General features: G+C 60.2%; 1 protein-coding gene across 3 annotated transcripts; it reads left to right on the top strand.

Annotated features, from left to right (window-relative positions):
- Nucleotides 1–202: 202 nt before the first annotated feature.
- On the top strand, nucleotides 203–15,372 carry POFUT2 (protein O-fucosyltransferase 2). 3 transcript variants are annotated; one of them, XR_006886532.1, is made up of 9 exons: nucleotides 203–354; nucleotides 1,585–1,835; nucleotides 4,065–4,209; nucleotides 4,918–5,028; nucleotides 8,943–9,009; nucleotides 10,951–11,076; nucleotides 12,196–12,376; nucleotides 12,592–12,750; nucleotides 13,961–14,096. XR_006886532.1 is itself a non-coding variant. In XM_046648257.1 (9 exons), the coding sequence occupies exons 1-9, from the start codon at nucleotides 224–226 to the stop codon at nucleotides 14,112–14,114; spliced, it is 1,290 nt and encodes a 429-aa protein (XP_046504213.1). In that variant the 5' UTR covers nucleotides 203–223; the 3' UTR covers nucleotides 14,115–15,372. The 3 variants fall into 3 exon arrangements, 2 of the variants coding, with proteins under 2 accessions (XP_046504213.1, XP_046504214.1); XM_046648257.1 differs by having other exon boundaries at nucleotides 12,627–12,750; nucleotides 13,961–15,372; XM_046648258.1 differs by lacking the exon at nucleotides 8,943–9,009 and having other exon boundaries at nucleotides 4,980–5,028; nucleotides 12,627–12,750; nucleotides 13,961–15,372.
- Nucleotides 15,373–16,272: the final 900 nt, after the last annotated feature.

Here is a 16,272-nt window from a genome sequence, read left to right as displayed (position 1 = left end):
CTCATCGCGGCCGCAGGTGGGGATGCTTCTCCCACCGGCCCGGCCCCGCCCCCAGTTACCCCGCCAGGCCGGGGAGACAGCCAGCCTCGGACGACGCAAGACGCATGCGCGAGGCGGGCCCCGCGGCGTTGCCGTGGCTACAGCCGACGCGCTCCGCCGGGACAGGCGGGCGGTACTTCCGGGGCGGGGCGCGGCCGCCGGAAGTGCGTGGCCGCCCGGGGCCATGGCGGCGCATGGCGTCGTCTGCCTGCTGCTCGCAGCGGCGTGCTGGCGGCCGGCCTCGGCCTCGGGCGAGGAGTTCTGGCCCGGCCAGTCGGCGGCCGACATCCTGTCGGGGGCGGCGTCCCGGAGACGGTAACGCCCGCGCCGTCGGCGGGCCCCGGGGCGGGAGGGGGCGGCGGGGAGCGGGCAGGGCCGGGGTCGAGGGTCCGAGGGCCGGGGGAGTCGTCCGGGGCCGGTGGGGAGGGGCTATGGGCGCGGGGAGACGGGGGACGGCCGGGAGCCGGGTATGGCCGGGGTCTGGTAGGCCGAGGACCGGGGAATCGGGGTGCTGGGGTCGGCGGGGCTCCGGGGGCAGAAGGGGACCGGGCGGGGAGCCGGGTGGACTCTGAGCGGAGCCTTCCCGCCCCATGCGGGCGCCCGGCTGGACGCGGCCCCGGAGCCCCAGGAAGGGCTGGCCGCGGGTCACCGTAAGGGGCAGTCGGACCTGTGAGAAGATGGGGGTTCTCGCCCGGCGTCCAGGAGCCCCCGAATCCGATGTTCGGAGGGCAGGTTCTTAGGAAGGCACGGCCTGCTTATTTGCGCGGGATCCTGCCGTTTCATCCAGAAGTCGGATGCTCCCTAAACGAGTCTTGGGGTGAAAAACAGGTGTGGGTGCTGTCCTGTGGTTATGGAGGGCCCGGTGCAGAGCAGACCATGCGGGTACGGGCTGCTGAGAGCTGGACAGGCCATGCTCTGGTGTTGGTGGCCTTGGGGGCATTTGGAGGCCCCAGGCAGGCAAGGCAGCACAGCCTCATCTGTGGTCCCAGAAGTTGTGGAAGAAGCTATGGCAGAGGGAGGGCTGAGGAGAGGGCCCCGGCCTGGGTCTTGTGTGGGGAGGCTAGCTTTGGGGAGAGCAGCACTTCTCAAAGTGTGTCTAGTGCGACCTGAGCTGCTAGCACTGTTTTCGTGGTCACACCAGGATGTCAGCTGCCTTTCCACACTCGTTCTTTCATGAGCTCTCTGTGGGGTTTCCAGAGACCACTGGGGTCCTTAATAATTATAAGTATAAAGGGGTCTATAACCAGAAAGCGTGAGAAGCAGTGGAGAGCCAATTCCGAGCTCTCAGCGCTGAGACTGCTGGTCTGGCTGTGGATTATTGCTGGTTGTCACACGGAGGCCCAGGTGCCTAGCGCCCCTTCCTGGGGGCCCTGTGAGTGACGAGCCGTATAGAAATGGGTGCGCAGCTGCCTGCACCTTACAAAGTAGAGCCACGGAAGTTGAGCTCCCGGAGTCGGGGTGACAGGCAGTGGGCTGTGGGAGCGCCTGGGTTTTCTCCAGAGGCCTTGGCGCTGACCAGCCGCTCTCCTGCCCCTGCCTGCCCAGGTACCTTTTGTACGACGTCAACCCCCCGGAGGGCTTCAACCTCCGCAGGGACGTCTACATCCGCGTGGCCTCCCTCCTGAAGACTCTCCTGAAGACGGAGGAGTGGGTGCTGGTGCTGCCTCCGTGGGGCCGCCTCTACCACTGGCAGAGCCCCGACATCCTCCAGGTCCGGATTCCCTGGTCCGACTTCTTTGATCTTCCAAGCCTCAACAGAAACATCCCCGTCATTGAGTACGAGCAGTTCATTGCAGGTGAGACAAGGGTCCTTTACCTGGGGCCAGGCGGTCGTTGGTTCTGGTGGGAACATCAGGCCAGGCCTGAGACGTCGGCCAGGAGGCCGTCTAGTGCAGGCCTCTTGTCACCCTCGCTCTGTGTAGGGTGCAGCTTCCACTTCCTGCACTACCAGTGATCTTGGTCTTTCTGTCATTTTCCCGGGGAGAGACCTGAAGCAAGTGACCCATATGTGCCCCCTGGCCTCTGAAAATCGAGGCAGCCCGCTGAGTTGGGGAGTGTGGTTAGAGCCGTGAGGATGAGAAGGCCGCCGTGGAGGCCGGGAGAGGGCCTAGTGGGACTCAGCTGGAAGGCCTGTCCACCTGAAGGGAAGCATGCCGCGTGTAGCCTTTGTCTCACGGAGTCTCACCGCACACTGGTGAGGACTTGTCACCATGCAGCACTGTTTCTAGTGAGAAGAGTGGAGGATTTTCTTAGAATAAGGCTGTTTAGAGCTTACCGTTGCTCTGTTTAGAGGACGTCAACCTGGACTGAGCGTCCTTCTCTTCCCCTTCCCCAGAGAGGCCTAGAGGGGTGAGGCTCCACCCTGAAGGGGCTGATGCTTAGAGTCAGGGCTCGCTGTGAGGACGGGGCTCCCACTGAGGTCGGGTCTCCCGCTGAGGACAGGGCTCCCCCTGAGGATGGGGCTCCCGCTGGGGTTGGGTCTCCCGCTGAGGTTGGGTCTCCCGCTGAGGTCAGGGCTCCCCCTGAGTATGGGGCTCCTGCTGAGGTCAGGGCTCGCCGTGAGGACGGGCCTCGCACATCTTGGTTTTCACGTTCCATTCTCGCCCCCTGGACGCTGTCACTTCGACAGGTTCAGTGTCATCCAGCCTGTGAATGCCGCAGGCATGGGGCGGCACAGGTATGTTTCTGACGTCTCTCTCTTGCTGGAAAAGAGAACTCTGGGCCATGTGAAAGCGTCTTGGGGACGCATCCTTCCTGAAGGAGGTGAGAGCTGGAGCCTGGTGTTCAGTCCCGCCTGACTTGGCCCGTGGGACCGTCTCAGACTTGCTCTGAACTGTGGCTGATGGAGCCTCCCAGGGAACTTGCCCTTCACCTCCTGGTGGACACAGGTCGGGAATGGGCCTCAGCTCTTTGAGGTTGTGCCTGGTGACAGGAGACTGCGGGGGTGCGGGGACGGGAGACGGGTCACCTCCCTGCGGGCCCCATCCCTGGAGCCAGGGTAGCTGGGGCAGGGAAGATGGAGGCCCCGGGCGATGCACTTTGCCTCTGCCCTGCCCACCAGCCTTGACTCTGCTCAGCTGTGTCCCTCTGCAGAGGGGGAGGAGGGGTTCCTGTCCTCGGACAGCCTGCTGGGGTGCGTGCATCTCAGCGTCTTGGCACCCAGCCCCTTCCTGCCATGTAGGAGGAGCCCCTGGCGCTCTGGTGTCAGTCCCCTCAGCGACACTACGGTAGTGTCCTCATTCGTTCCATCTCGGAAGAAATCATTGACCATCGTGGGTGTGGCTGGTGTGTTCTGGGTGTGGGTGGGAGCAGTGGGTGTGAGGGACGCAGACCCCTGCTCTCTGGGGCTCATGTGCAGGGTAGGGAGCCAGAAAGTAAAGAATGTAAGTAATTGAATCGCAGTGTTGGGGATGGTGGCAAGTGCCACAGGGAAGAAGAAAGCGGTAAGGGGTACGGAGTGTTGGAGGGCGCCAGTGGCTGTGGCAGAGGAAGGCATCCCTGGGAGCTGTGGTTTGAATGGCCTCATGGGTCAAGAACGAGCCCTGGAGGGGACGGTCCAGGTGGGGACAGCCGTGCAGAGGCCCTGGGGAGGGAGCATGTGGATGCACTCAGGGCACAGCAGGGAGGCCAGCAGCTGATGGAGGAGGAGCCTCTGGGGCCTGTGGCCGTGCTGAGGACCGGCCCTGCCCACAGTGCAGTGGGGTGCCGTAGAGGAGAGAAGAGGGCCGGGGGCAAGCCCAGAGGCCATAAGAAGTCGGGAGGGACATGAGGAGCCCCTGGGAGCAGCCAGGCCTGGACAAGCTTCACCACCCTCGGACAGCCCCTCTCATCCTTTTTAGGGACCCGGTGCCCTGAAGTCATTTGTTTGGTCCTGTCTCTGCTTTTGTAAGCTTCCCCTGGTCCTTTTTGGGATGAAGGTGGTGTTAAATAAAGTGATAATTCTCTGTTTGTATCCGTGGTGGTGTGGTACGTGCCACAGACATGCTTCTGGTTCCTGTTACTCTGTTGATTCTTTGTCTTTTCAGAGTCCGGTGGGCCCTTTATTGACCAGGTGTACGTCCTGCAAGGTTATGCAGAAGGATGGAAAGAGGGGAGCTGGGAGGAGAAGGTGGATGACCGGCCATGCATCGACCCACTGCTGTACTCACAGGACAAGCACGAGTACTACAGGTGCGTGTGCTCAGGTCCTGGGGAAGGGTCCTGAGTACTACAGGTGTGTGCGCTTGGTTCCTGGGGAAGGGTCCTGAGTACTACGGCTGTGAGTGCTCTGTTCCTGGGAGAAGGTCTCGGTCCCCCGCCCGGCCCGTCAGCACGTCCTCGTCCCCTGCTTACAGACGCTGGCATGGCCTGTTCTAAGAACAGCTGGTTACCCTCTGGTTACCTTTTCCCACATCGTCTGATGCACTTGAACAAGGCTGTGGACCTGCGGTCCTGCCCCCGAAACACAGCATGCCACCAGCAGAGCGCCCTGTGGAGGGCTGTCCCCTCAGCAGCGTCCACGGGCGGAGCGCCAGAGCTGGGCTCCGACGACCCCCATGACGCAGCGGCCCTCCCGAGGAGCATCTAGCTGTAAGGACAGTTACCTCGCAGCTCTGGCTCACAGTGAGGTGTCACTTCTGTCCTTCTGGCTGCCTGCTTTCCCGTCGACGTACCGTCTAGAGGCCTGAAAAGAGCGTCACTGGTCTCATGAAATGAAGCGAAATTCGTGGTTTCTTTGGCAGTTTTCAAAAGAATCTTATTTCCTGTAATCACGACCGCTGTGTTGTCTCTGGAGTAGCCGGGTTATCAAGGGCGAGCTCTACGTGTGCACTAGGTTTTCCTTGTTGTCCGGGTGAAAACAGACTAACCCACTCAGGGTCCTGGGATCTTATTTTCCAGAGGATGGTTTTGGGGTTATGAAGAAACGAGGGGTTTAAACGTGTCCTGTCTGTCCGTTCAAGGATCAGCTTCTGTCGTCGCACCTGTGCTTCTGAGAAACACGTCAGCACGGTGAGCGCCTGGACTCCCTGCGTTAGGACTGGCCTGCAAGCGTGTGTATGTGCGTGTGTGTGTGTGCACAAGCATGCATATGTGTGCAAGTACGTCTGTAAGTGTATGTGTGCGAGTGTGCATCTGTGTGTTCTTGTGTCTGTGTGCATGCATGTCTTTGCGAGCGTGTCTGCAGGCATATATCTGCGTGCATGCTTGTGCGTATATGTGCGTGCATGTGTGTGTGTGTGCATGCATGCGGATGTGTGTGCATGTTTGCTCACTCTGTCCTGCCGGCCCTGGAGCCCCTCCTGGCCGTGGCCTGTGGGAAGGGGGCAGTTAGGCCTTGTCCTCCCCACACCCGCTCTCCGTAGTGGGACGGGGACGGGGACTGGGGTCTCAGACGGGCCGCATGTGTCCTCACGCCGGGAGACAGCCAGGTTTGGATCAGCTGCTCCCATGCTTGGGGGCTCTGTGTGGCTGGTACGGCCCACTGTCCCCTTGAGGCGCCCTTTGGAGCTCCTGTTCTTTTGAACTTTGCCAAGTGGGTCTTCACACCACTGGTGGGCGGTGGAGATGGGTTCGCACCTGGGGTGGTGGGGTGGATCCACCACCTGGACTCCACTGCAGGGTCCCTGTCTGAAGTGTTGGTGACAAGCTGGGGCCTAGCTGGGTGCACTGGGCATGAAGGGGGACGTGGGGGAAGAGGGCAGTGAAGGGGGTACCGGGGATGCAGGAGGCTGGCTGGACTGAAGGGACTGCAGGTTTTACTTCTTTGCTTGTTTCAGGCCTGAGGGGTTTTAAACTGAGCAGCCAGGGTGACGGGGGAGGGGGGGGGGGGCAGCTGCGGCCTGGGGCGGTTTCCCACAGCTCCCTTGTGGAAGAGCACCATGCTGTCTGTCTGGTGTCACTTCTGAGGTTAGGCCCTCCGCTCAGCCTCCTCAAAGCCCGACCTCTGAGTGTCAGAGGAATGGCTGTTTCCTCTTCCGGAAATACTGCTGTGGGCGGGTGCTCGCAGCCCCTCCTGTCGAAGTGCCACCACGGGCTGTCCTCTCCCTGGTGCCCCGTCCCCCCTCAAACGCAGAAATCTGGCCTCGTCACTGTGCTCCCTCACTGCTGGGTGGTGCTGAGGGGTCAGCAGGAAGGGACGTGGGACAGGACTGCAGGCGAGCAGCAACCTGGTGTGTGTGGTCAGCTCCTCCAGAGGAGGATGCGTCTGCTGGCCAGGCAGCCCATGCTCAGGAGTTTCACTGTGGGTCGAGTTGCTGGGGACGTGGGGACCCCAACACAGCCCCTCCATGAACTGTCTTCAGTTCCCCTCGAGCCTGACGCAAGCGCTGGCGCACGGGGGCACACCTCCCAGGACAGCACTTCTGATGCCCCTGGAGCCCCGGGGACCGTGAGCTGGCCTGGCGCCCAGGGCAGCCTTTCTTCGGGTGCTCTCACGCACACCTCACGCCCTGGGTGTGCCGGGACTGCACATCACCAGCAAAATCACAGAGCTGCCCCAGGGCCCCTCCTGGTCCCTTTCAGCCCATCTTCTCCGTGTCAGGACCACTCTGGGGCATGCTGGGCCTTTGTAAACAAACCATAAAGGTCTGCTGCTCGGCAGATGGGTTCTCACTTAACAGAAAGGCAGAGCCAGGAGACTGCCCAGGGCGCGTGGTGCTGAGCAGGTTTGCCCATGTCCTGAGGCGCGGTCCTCCCTCAGAACGTTGGGTTTCAAAAGCAGATCTGGCTGAAGCTTTGGACCTGTAGCCCGTGTCGTCTTGCCAGTTGTTTTTCTGAGTGCCATCTTGTGGGTCGGAGTGGAGCGGAGCCCAGAGGCCCTTGGGTGAGGGGGCCGCCCCTCGGAGGAACCGTGAGGCTGCATGGCTGTGGGAGCCAGCCCACCACTCAGGCACTCAGCTCCAGGTGGGAAAATGCCAGAGACCAGACCAGGAAGCTGTTAGGAAATAGCCCGTGACCATGGGGCAGGGAAGGAGTCCTTAAAGTGTGAACAGCACTCAACAAAAAGGAAAGATGGTAACTCACTTACGTTGACATTTAGACTTTCTGTCCATCGAAAGATGCCACAAAAGTGACAAGACAAACTGGAGAGAGAGAGAAGATACTCTCAGCATACTTGAGCCATGAAGGACTCAGTCCTGGGTGTGGACAAGGTTCCTGAAAGTGGGCAGTAAAGGACCGGCAGCCTCATGGTCAGGTCAGCAGAGGATGTGACCAGGTGCGCAGCCAGAGGAGATGCGGCCGGGCAACCTTACCCGGAGAGGACGCGCTCTGCCTCCAGGGACCACAGCTATGGGCCGCTGATGCTGTTGGAAGGACAGGCAGCAGCGGGGGGCAAGCACACTGCTGCCGGCAGGAGAATTGGGGACCGTGCTGGGGGCACAGCTGGCCGTCAGGTTGAAGGTGGCAGACCTGTGACTCGGCAAACCCAGCCCTATGCGCATGCGGGTGTGCATGCACCCAGCACATTCCAGGGTGTTCCTGACGGCCCCAGGCAGGAAACTCACGTCCTTCAGAAGTCGATTGGGTGCAGAGGTTGTGGTGTTTTCAGAACTCAAACATTCCACCCAAGAAAATGAAAAGCCATTGCTGCACTCCCCAAGGATAAAGCGTGGAGGTGATGTTGAGTGAAAAAAGTGCAAAAGGTAAATCCAGTCAAGTCTATTTGCATAAAGTTCAAAGGCAGGCCCGGCTCACCTGCAGCCTGGGGACGCCTGTCTGGGAGGTGGAGACGGGAGGACGTGCAGGGGCCCTGGGGCAGGGCTAGCTGTGTGGGAGCTCCACTTTGCGGCCTCGGCTGCAGTGTCCGTTGTCGAGCTGTTCTACCGTGCGTGTGACAGAATGCTCATTTCTGCAGGCGATACTGCATTTTATAATAAAACAGACCCTTAAGAAACTGTCTTGGTTCTTGCCCTGACCCCTGAGGCTGCCACTGTATCCAGCCACTCCCGTTTCTTTCCAGAACTTTCTATTCATATTAAATATTTGTGTTCGTCTTCCTTGTTAAGCACAGCAGTCCTGCCATATTCATGTTCTCTACAAGGTTTTCATTTACCTTTTCCCCTTGACCACGTCTTGGATGTTAAAGACCACAGAGGTCACCGTGTTCCTCTGCAGTCATCTCTGCACAGAGGTCAGGGAGTGGCTTGGACTGCCCAAGGTCGTGGCCTCTGGCTGGTTCCAGGTTTCTGCTGTTACAGACAGGAAACATGCAGAAGTGTGGGGAGTAAAATTGGAGGCTCACACCCAGAACGGAAATGGCCGGGCTGTGGGGATGCGCCCTCTAAGGGATAGCCACTGGGGCATTGTCCCCACGCGGCCCCCGGGGCAGAGAGCTCTGGTCTCTCTGGTGCTGGGAGGTGAAAAGCTCCTGGTCTGTTGACTTATGCACCTGTTGAAATCTTTGCCAATTTCTTTCTCTGCAGAAGTTTTTAGTTTTTATATATTGTCGTCGTTTCATGGCTTTGCCCCTTACCTGTTAATGTGTGGAGTTAAGTAATAGATTTTCTGATATCGACCCATCTCTGTGTTCTGAGTAGCAGCCCCATTTGTCACGTGTGTTACTCTTTTAACGTACTGCTGGGTTCTGTGTGCTGATGTTACTTGTTTGTTTGTTCGTCTTTTTTGCATCAGTAGTCACAGGCGAGCGTGGTAACAGCCGGTTCAGTGGCTGGGACAGGAGAGATGCTGCGAATGCTTAGAAACACTTAGGAATTAGACTCTCAGAATCATGGGGTGAGAGCCAGACAGCTGCCTCTTACAGGGTCCGCAGTAGCTTGTCCAGATGCACACTGGTGGCCCAGCATGGTTAGTGCCCTCTCAGAAGTCACCCTGATTGTGCCCTGCACAGGCCTCAAGGACAGGGCCTCTGGAGTGTGTGGATTCATTGCTTTTAAACTCTTTCTTTTCCTGTTGTTTAAAAATAGGTCTGTGATGTTAGACAGAGCCGAAAACCTGCTGCATGACCACTACGGAGGGAAGGAGTACTGGGATGTGAGTGTCGCCGCGAGCGTCTGTCTGCGTTTGCTTGTGTCATTTCAATGTTTAGTTTTTGCAAGTCCAGGACAGTCGACGGCTCTTGTCTTCAGCTATGCTGACGGTAGGCAGGCTCTCAGTGGTCACAGGGGTGGGTGCAGCCATGGCGTCGCCCCACCCGCACGCAGGCACCGCAGGAGAGGACTCGGGAGGTGAGGGTCCTGAGGCCCCGACACTGCAGGCCCTGGGTGGCTGCTGGCCCCCAGCCCTCCCCTGCCTCTGAGTTGCGCTGTCCCTTCCCATTAACGCGTTCAGTGGCTTTCTGCCCTCTCCCCAGCCCGGGAAGGTGGGCTGTGTCTGCCACCGGCGCTGAGTCTCGGCGCCGTCTCCGCTCTGATGGGAGGAGCTGCTCTGGTGGTTTGGCGCCACGGCAGAGGAACTAGGGCAGAGGGCGGCGTCTCTCATGCCGGCAGCCGCGTTCTGCTGTTGTTGGCATTGGCGAGGCTGATCCGCCAGGGTCTGGAGAAGAGTCGTGGTCCTTGCGGCCGGGGGCTCTGCAGTCCAGTCCCATCTGGTCCAGTGTGGCAAAGGCGGAAAGCATCTGAGAAGAGCCGAAGCCCGTGGCTGGGGCCCAGGTGGAGGAGCTACGTTCCGAGTCGGGGTCTGCTGGGTAGGGGAGCAGTGTTCCTGTAGTGAGCCGCCTGCAGGAGCCTTGCGCCAGGCCTCCGGAAGGATCCGGGGCGGGGGCCACAGGGCCACGGGGGGACATTGGACCGGGTGGCAGCTGCCCCCTCAGAATCAGCCCATATCCCCCAGACCCTGGTATGTGGAGAAACTGATTCTCAGAAGATGCGTCATTTGCTGCTGCTGGAGTGAAATAGAAGTTTTTGGGTGAATTCCGGCTTTCTTGCAAAGAACAAATCCTGAGCTTGCCCCTGAGGCGATGTCTCCCCAACTCGTCCTCTCCTCCCACCTGCAGGCCTCCTGTGTCTGCAGTAGATTGTCCTTTGTGCCCTTTCCCGCCTGGGGCACCCCCATGGACACGCCCAGTGGCTGCTCACCCCCAGAAGGCCCCTCTGCGGGACTCTGCGCCCTGGCGCTTGGGAGTGGACGTCCCCGGGCAGCACAGCTCCCCCTGGTCTGCTCAGGTTCGCAGGCTTGTCGACTGAGCTGCAGGGCTGTGATCTGTGGCAGCTGGGCTTTGAAGAGGAAAAAGCCAATGTTTTGCTTTCATGAGGATGCAGTTAGTATTCACTCTGTCATCTCTGCACCTGACCCACGGGGAGGGGAGGGGCCCCGTTGCAGTTAACCATGAAGTGGCCAGCCTGTCCGCGGCCAGGAGTGCACTCCCTCCTGTTGCTGTGGCTCAGGCAGAGCCTGAGGACAGGGTTTCAGGTCCCCTCTGCCATGCTGGCTGCCTGCTCTCAGCCTGCCCCGTCAGCGGTTGCGGAGCCTCCTGTGGGGAGCTGGGCCAGGCAGAGGACCCAGGGGAGAACCCTGTTCCCTGAACATGTGACCCAGGCACCCCTTGGGCGGGTCGTCCAGGGTGACACAGAAGTGCTCTTGTCATCGCAGACAGCAGATCTGTGCTCTCGTCAGTGTCATGGTCCCCCACCACCCTATATAGGTGGTGACCCGCTCAGCACACCCCCCACCCTGCCAGCCATGTTCTCTCAGCTGGGCCTCGGGCTGAGGGGACCCTCAGGAGGGGACGGGGTCAGCACTCAGCCTCAGAGCCTCCTGGGGTCACAGATGCAGCGCATGCTGACACGCCTCCTGGGCACACCGGGTCGCTCGATGGTTTGGCGGCTGGCAACTTGTTGCTCTGCTGGGCTGCCTCACCACCTTGTTCAGGACACCCAAGCGCCAGCTTCTCGTCTTCTGCAATTCCATTGGCTCCTCGGGCCCATGGGCTGGGCGGGGGGTGGCGCTCAGCAGTGCTGTCGTCTGCACCCACAGACGCGGCGGAGCATGGTGTTCGCCAAGCACCTGCGGGCTGTGGGGGACGAGTTCCGGAGCCGGTACCTGAACTCCACGGACGCGGCAGACAGGACGCCCTTCGAGGAAGACTGGACGCGCATGAAGGTAGTCCCTGCCGCCTCAGCCGCGTGGTGCCTGGGCTGTGTGTTGGTCCCCGTCCTGGGGCTTGGGCTCCTTTGGCCACTTGTCCACTCGTGGGAAGGGAGCTCCTCCTGTGCAGACCCGGGGGGGCCATGGGCACAGCCCTCCATTCGGTGAAATGGGGGTGGGCTGCTCTCCAGCTGCCCAGGGACGGTTCCTGGAGGTGGCTGGGGTCACTGTCAGTGTTTTGTCTTTATGGTCCGAGAGCCATAAAGAAAAGGAAAGCAGGGCTCACCCCAGCCCCCAGGCGCCCCTCAATCCTGGGGTCCAGCATCACACTTTTTCAGTTTTCTCTGGAAGGTTGGGTTTCCGTGTAACGTAACTTCAACAGATAATGTGCTGCTTTCTCATAGGGACGTTGCTTTAAGCGTTTTGAGTATAATCTGGTTGTTTAGTGCTCTCCTTTGGTGTAGTTTCTAGCAGCAAATGATTTCCTGGAGACGAATGCTGTTTCGCTGCTGTTTTACAGACCTTTAGATGTTTCCAGGTGGAATGTGTTGTCCCGGTAGTAATTGTCCAGTCGTTTGTCTTTACTGGAAAAATACAGTATTAAGTAGGAGGTTCTTCTCTTTTATCTAATTTGTGTTTTCTCCAGCGTTGTATTTACCTTTTTGGTTTCACTCAGATAAAAGGGTCTGTGGTAATTCAGTCACTTACCGGTCTTAGAAAGATGTCCAGTGCTCCTCTCCCGAGACTGCACCCTGAGGACCCCGAAGGCAGACCCCCCCGGGCAGGACGCTGCCGGGTCCCCTCTGTGTCCTGAGCCGCTCCTGCTCAGGTCAGCACTAGGACGCCCCCCCAGCCCATGGGTCCGTCTCGATGTGTCCTGTCCTTTTTTTTTTTTTAAAGATTTTATTTTTTTCCTTTTTCTCCCCAAAGCCCCCCGGTACATAGTTGTATATTCTTCGATGTGGGTCCTTCTAGTTGTGGCATGTGGGACGCTGCCTCAGTGTGGCTTGATGAGCAGTGTCATGTCCGCGCCCAGGATTCGAACCAACAAAACACTGGGCCGCCTGCAGTGGAGCGCGCGAACTTAACCGCTCGGCCACGGGGCCAGCCCCAATGTGTCCTGTCCTTTGCCAGGTCAAGCTAGGCTCCTCGCTCGGGGGCCCGTACCTCGGAGTTCACCTGAGAAGAAAAGACTTCATCTGGGGCCACAGAGAGGATGTGCCCAGTCTGGACGGCGCCGTGAAGAAGATCCGCAGCCTCATGAAGACCTACCAGCTGGGCAAGGTGTTCGTGGCCACAGACGCCGTCAGAGCGGGTGCGCGGCTCTGGCGTCCGGCTGCCTCTCCCCGCCCCGTGAAGCTCTGGGCAGCCCTGGCGTACCTCCCAACCCTCAGCGTGGCTCCCGGGAGGGTCACCCTGAACTTTGTGTTTTTGTCCTTCCGTCCCCTATAGCCAGTTCCTGGAGAGGTAGCACGTAGCAGAGCATGCGTGTCGTCCTGTTCAGCACAGGCCCGTCTGTCCATCCTGCAGGTCCCGGTTCAGCAGGCCTCTGCTTTGCTTTGCAGAGTATGAACAGCTGAAACAGCTGCTGCCCGAGATGGTGAGGTTTGAGCCCACGTGGGAAGAGCTGGAGCTGTACAAGGACGGGGGCGTGGCCATCATCGACCAGTGGATCTGCTCGCACGCCAGGTGCCTGTCAGCCACCGCGCCGGGTGGTTTTCCGAGAGTTCTTGAGTCTCAGGCGCCCGATTGTGAAAGCACATGGCGGTCTGTTTGTCCGCATGGGGTCACGTGCCCTCGTCTGCTTCCTGGTCATGCCGGTGTCTCTTGTGATAGAGTTCAGGCTTCTTGGGCGGTGTGACTTATTCATTCCAGTCGTTTGGTCCCAGCTTGCAGACGTCCTCCATGGTACACTGTCCTCATTACTCACCAGAAACCCCTCCTTTATCTTGTCGCATCGGGAGGGGTTGGTGGGGGGCCCACCATTGTTCCCAGCTCCTACCCCACCCCATCCTTGATCACCTGTCGCCTGTCATTGGAGCACGTGCACAGGGTGCTTGGGAGTCTGGAGGTACAGGCCCTTTATTTCCTTGTTTTTGTGGACTGTTCTCCTGGATTCTGTCCCGCCCAGGAGGGCATTGGGCCTGGGTCTCCGGGTGGATTTCTGTAAGGACTGGTCTGCCCGACACCCCTGGGAGACCAGGGCCGGGGCGAGGTCAGAACACTCCAAGTAAAATGGAAAATGCAAGTGCATAGGTCGTTCTCAGAGTCGCTGCATGCTCGCGTGTTTGGTTTTAGCAGGTCGACACGTGCGTCTGTCCTGTCTGGGCATGGTGCGTGCAGGGCTCAGGGCTGCCTCCAACGCGGGGGCCTCTTCCTCCGCCAGGCAGGCAGGGCAGGCCGGGCCCCCAGCAGCTCTGTCCCTCGGCCCCCGGGGTTCTGCTGCAGGAAGTTTTGAGCTTTGCTCTTCCTCACCCGTCTTTCGCAGCCTCGGATCTGGCGGATGTCAGGGCAGACCTCTGGCGTGTTTGTCCGAGACTGTGGTCCCGGAGGGGCTGGTGGCTGGAGGGAGTTTCTTCCCACTGCCTGGCTTTGCTGTGGCTCTGTCCCTTAGCCCGGAAGTACTTCCCCTCGGAGGCCCAAGTTTGGCCCTGAGCCCCCAACCCAGGCAGAGGTCTCAGGTCTGCCCTGTGCCGGGCCTGGGCAGGCTTCTTAGCCGGGCCCCACCAGCCTGGCCTTGGCCGCCTCCAGTTTCTGATCTGTCCTGCCAGCCCAGGCCACTCGGTGGTGGCGATCGGCCACAGGGAACCCCAGGGTGGAGAGGCCAGGGGGCGTCTGGCGGGGCTCGTGAAGCAGCTAGTCCTGGGCGGCTCTGCTCACCTCTGGGCTCTCTTGGCAGGTTTTTCATCGGCACCTCAGTCTCGACGTTTTCTTTTCGGATTCACGAGGAAAGAGAGATTCTGGGGTTGGACCCCAAGACGACATACAACCGGTTCTGTGGAGACCAGGAGGCCGCGTGCGAGCAGCCCACGCACTGGAAGATCGCGTACTGAGCCGCCTCCTGCCGCTCCGCCCGGGCCTGTTGTGCAGGCGGCGGACTCGCAGGTGCTCTCTGACGTCATGTGGCACCGCGGGGTCACTCCTGCCCGTGGCCGGCGGGCTGAGCGGTCAGACCGTCCCTTCTCCTTTTCTTGGGCCCAGAGTAGGTCACACACAATGCGGGCACAGCCCAAGGCTGCGTGAGCCACGGCAGGAAGCTGCGTTGTACCCGGAGCGGCGCCGTCATGGGTGTTTCCTCCGGCCTCACCCGCCTGTGAGAGGCGCCTCTGCTCCCCGGGGCTCTGGTGGTGTGTCCACTGGGACCTGAACTGTCTCTGCTGCCAGCCAGGCCCCGTGATGCCATGGAGGGCTCAGCCTGGAGGGCTTCCAGTGGCACATCGGGGCCAGACGTGGCCTGTGGGCAGCCTCCTCACACAGGGATGCGGGCTGGTGACCCCTTTGGACTTGGTGTAGCCTGCGTCTCCTGGTCGCTCGTCCTGACTCCTGCTGTGGCCGCCAGAGCGGAGTCCTCCTGTCTGCCCTTTCCCCCATGGGCCCCTGTGTGAGCTGGAGGGACGGTGCACCGCTGCCTTGCAGAGCCGGGTCCCAGGCCCTGTGAAGTGGGCTCTCTCCTCCGTGGGTCAGAGTGCTGGAAAGTTCTTCATCGGGTCTTCAGTGATGTGTCCTTGCCACATGCAGAGAAGCCCTCTGTGGCGGTAGGAAGTTAATGGTCAGTCCACACACCGAGTCCAGGCTGGACACCCCCGCACCTGTGGCCGCCACGGTGGGAGGGGTGGCTGGCACCTGTCCGCGAGCCCTGTGACGCTGCGCTCCATCAGGGTGGGGGTGGGGCTCACACGAGTGTGGGCAGAGTCGTCCCAGCCCCGGGAGACAGGCTGCGGTGCTCGGGGCTCGTGGTGCCGCCTCACAGGGTCCCTCTAGACCTTTAGCACTGCCGCCCCCAGGGGTGCCACGAGGGCTTGCGGGTCAGCCACGGAGCAGCACTGCCTCGGGGGTCCCGCCCCGTCCCTGCCGACCCAAAGCCCCAACTTCCACAAACGTCCAGGTGTCTAGCCGCCTGGTGGTCCAGGCCGCCTGGTTCTTCCCGCCTCTCCTCCCACACTGTCGAAACAGATCCTGCGCACGTGGTAGCACGTGGTAGCCCCATGGCGTCACTTGTGGCTGTTCGGGGTGAAATGACAAAATATTTATTCTTTTTCCATTTGTACATTCAAACATTATTAATAAAATAAATTTTCTAAAAAGCTGGGATCCTAGAGATGGTGCCTTTTCCTGCTCTTGAATTTTATTTTGTTTGAAAGCAAGCTCTGTGTGATTTGGACCATGACCGTTACCTCCTTTTTTTTGCTGAGGAAGATTGGCCCTGAGCAACTGTCTGTGCCCATTTTCCTCTGCTTTATATGTGGGATGCCACCTCAGCATGGCTTGACAAGCGGTGCCATGTCTGCACCCGGGATCCAAACCAGTGAAACCCGGGCCACCAAAGTGGAGCAGCAAACTTAACCACTGCATTACTGTGCCAGCACCATCACCTTCCTTTTTAAGGACAATAAACTGCTTTGTTGTCCATGTGCAGTCTCATGGGGGAGGGTGGTGGCACCGTGACTGGAGCAGGGACATGGAGGTGGAACAGCCACTGCCCGCTGCGTCCGGCTGCTCTGTCCATTGGACGTCTGCTGCCAGGCCTGTGAATCTGTGGTCATAGAAAGTTTGGGACTGTGGGTCTGGGCCTTGGGCACTGAGGAGGCAACAACACAGCTGTCCTGAGGTCGGTGTCGTGGGGGAAAGACCAGAGAAGCCCCGTCTCACAGGGTGGGAGACGCTGCAGGAAGATAGGGGGCGGAGGCCCTGAGAGGCGTGGGAGGCACGTGCCTGACGAGTGGAAACGCTAGACAGGACGCAGGAGGAGGAGCAGTGGGGAGGGGGCAGGGCCCAAGGGTGGGGTGGGGGCCGCTGGAGGTCTGAGCAGAGAGAAAGCCGGGGTCCAGGGGAAGGGAGGGACGCGAGGTGGGTCTCAGCTGCTGAGGGACGCGGCGTCTGTCCCGTGGAGTCGGAGCCCGAAGTCTTGGCCAAGTGGAGTCATCGAGGGGGCGGGCAGTCCAAACCATGGGGCGCAGCGAGGACGTGGCCAGGGAGGGGGCGTGAGCCGCC

Source organism: Equus quagga, chromosome 21 (genome assembly GCF_021613505.1).
Source record: "Equus quagga isolate Etosha38 chromosome 21, UCLA_HA_Equagga_1.0, whole genome shotgun sequence".
Taxonomy (NCBI): Eukaryota; Metazoa; Chordata; class Mammalia; order Perissodactyla; family Equidae; genus Equus; species Equus quagga.
This window is presented reverse-complemented; position numbering and strand designations above follow the sequence as displayed.